This window comes from Mustela nivalis (assembly GCF_964662115.1).
Source record: "Mustela nivalis genome assembly, chromosome: 6".
Taxonomy (NCBI): domain Eukaryota; kingdom Metazoa; phylum Chordata; class Mammalia; order Carnivora; family Mustelidae; genus Mustela; species Mustela nivalis.
Window position 1 is genome coordinate 93,158,903 of NC_139025.1, and position 2,949 is coordinate 93,161,851.

Below are 2,949 nucleotides of genomic sequence, written 5' to 3' on the forward strand. Positions count from 1 at the left end.
GATCACAAGTAGGCAGAGAGGCAGGCAGAGAGAGGGGGAAGCATTCTCCCCACTGAGCAGAGAGCCTGATGCGGGGCTTGATCCCGGGACTGAGATCATGACCTGTGCCAAAGGCAGAGGCTTAACCCACTGAGCCACCCAGGTGCCCCTGAAAATGATCATAAAAGGGAGATGAAATATTTTGATATGGGAAATTAAGGTCAGATATAATTTGTATAACTGTATAATTTTCCTTTGTGGGTAATTAAATCTTATATTTACTTGCTGTCTCCTTTTCTTTTGTGAGCAAATACACCTTCTTGCTGTATATTCTGTTTCTTGTTACAGGCACCTGTGAAGCTTTTCTTCTTGCCAAATTCTCCTATTAATTTTAGGCAATGAGAGATTTTCCTGATAGTTTCAGTTATAATATGATCTCCTGAGTTGTGCTTATGTCATTGTCATTATCATCATTACTTATGAAGTCTGAAGAATTGGGTTACCAGGTAGATCTCATTTGTAATGCAACATAAATCGTTAGTACCACTCTCATTCTTGAAAATCATAATTTCTTTCTGATATTGTTAGTTTTCCTCATTTCAGTGGCAGCCGAGTTGGCTGGGTTCATGGATGGAGGGAATCACTCAGTTGTGTCTGAGTTTGTGTTTCTGGGACTGACTCATTCATGGGAGATCCAGCTTCTTCTCCTGGTGTTCTCCTCTGTGCTCTATGTGGCAGCCATGACAGGAAACATCCTCATTGTGTTTTCTGTGACCATCGATCCTCACTTACATTCCCCCATGTACTTCCTACTGGCCAGTCTCTCTTTCATTGACTTGGGGGCCTGCTCTGCCACCTCACCCAAGATGATTTATGATCTTTTCAGAAAGCGCAAAGTTATCTCCTTTGGAGGCTGCATTGCCCAGATCTTCTTCATCCATGTCATTGGTGGCGTGGAGATGGTGCTGCTCATTGCCATGGCCTTTGACAGATATGTTGCCATTTGTAAGCCTCTGCACTACTTGACCATCATGAGTCCACGGATGTGCATTTTGTTTCTGGTTGCTGCTTGGGCCCTTGGCATAATACACTCACTGTTCCAACTAGCATTTATTGTTAATTTACCCTTCTGTGGTCCTAATGTATTGGACAGCTTTTACTGTGACCTTCCTCGTCTCCTCAGACTGGCTTGTACAGATACCTACAGATTGCAGTTCATGGTCACTGTCAACAGTGGGTTCCTCTGTGTTGGTTCTTTCTCTATACTCCTCATCTCCTACATCTTCATTCTGTTTACTGTTTGGAAACATTCCTCAGGCAGTTCATCCAAAGCTCTTTCCACACTGTCAGCTCATATCACTGTGGTCCTTTTTTTCTTTGGCTCAACCATGTTTATCTATACATGGCCACATACCAATTCACAACTGGACAAATTTCTTGCTTTTTCTGATGCTGTTCTCACTCCTTTTCTGAATCCAGTCATCTACACATTCAGGAGTAAAGAGATGAAGGCAGCAATAAAAAGAGCTTTCAGACCATTAGTGATTTTTAGAAAGATTTCATAAAAATGATATAAGATTTTTATTGTGATCATCATGTAGCTTGTATCTGGCATTTTAGAACTGGCTTCTTTAGTGCATCTGCAGCTGATTCACATGTTACTACATCCTTTAAGAATGCTCCTCTTTCCTTTGAATAATGAAGACTTAGACAAATAAAACCTTAATTGAAAACTTACGTTGATTCATATGGAGTTGCACATACATGTGCTACTTTTCTTAGCTTCACTTTTTCTGTTAAAGTTTTCAGTTTATCATTGTTTGTTCAATTTATCCACATACTTTCTTATAATCTTTCTCTTGATGTATCCCAGGTGCTAGTTACTCACTTACAATTGATAATCTCCTCTTTTACCAATAATGGCTCTTTTTCTTATTCCTTTGGTGAGTTGGGAAATAGTCATCTCTAATCCAGTTTTTTTTTTTTTGAAGATTTTATTTATATTAGAGAGGGAGACAGACATAGAGAACACAAGCAGGGAGAATGGCAGTGGGAAAAGCAGACTCCCTGCTGATCTGGGAGCCCAATGAAAGGCTTGATGTGGGGCTCAATCCCAGGACCCAGAGATCGTGACCTGAGCTGAAGGTGGAGGCTTAACCATCTGACCCACTCAGGTGCCCCATCTAATCCAGGTTCCTCAGGTCTCTTACAAGCCAACTTTTTCTTTATGATTTGGAGGACATAGTTACCTTGTTCAGCAGGAAACATTTGTGTTCATATTGTTCTTCAGATAATTAAAAACAATCTGATTTCAGACTAGAGGAGTACTGATCTTCCCTGCTTCATTGTGTTCTCGCGTCAGCGCCCTTTTCTTGCTAACCTTTCTCTTAGATAAGTGCCTCATGATTACTCAGTATTTTATCTATTGGTGATGTAACTCCTTCTGGGAAGAATTTTGAAAAGCATAAACCAATGACACCTTCTGATTTCCTTTTGATAACATACATGTGCACATTCATGAACCAGTAATTCATTCTTTGTTTCATTCATTTGTTCTCTGAAATGATTTTTTTGTCTTACTATATATATGGAGCTGTGCTTACTCTATGTCTGGAATTGGTTCCAGGAATTCATTGAAGTACCTTAAAATGTATGGCCTAGAGGATTTCGTACATATTTAATTATCTATTTTATTTTAATTGAAAAATTTTAAAAATTTAATTTCAGTGTAGTTGACACATAGTGTTACATTAGTTTTAGGTATATAACAGCAATTCAGCTTCGTATATTTTATGCTATGCACACCATAAGTGTAGCTACCATCACCATACAGTGTTGTTATGATACCACTGAGTATATTACCAATGCTGTGTCTTTTCTTCCCATGACTTACTTGCTCTATAACTAGAGTACTGTATCTTCCACACACTTTCATTCATTTTGCCCACCCTCCACTTCCCTCCCCTCTAA

At 39.3% G+C, this 2,949-nt stretch overlaps 1 protein-coding gene across 1 annotated transcript; it reads left to right on the plus strand.

Annotated features, from left to right (window-relative positions):
- Nucleotides 1-605: 605 nt before the first annotated feature.
- Nucleotides 606-1,544, plus strand: LOC309867735 (olfactory receptor 4F3/4F16/4F29-like; the record flags this gene model as incomplete). The annotated part of the gene is made up of 1 exon (XM_082736806.1): nt 606-1,544. The coding sequence occupies one exon, from the start codon at nt 606-608 to the stop codon at nt 1,542-1,544; it is 939 nt and encodes a 312-aa protein (XP_082592932.1).
- Nucleotides 1,545-2,949: the final 1,405 nt, after the last annotated feature.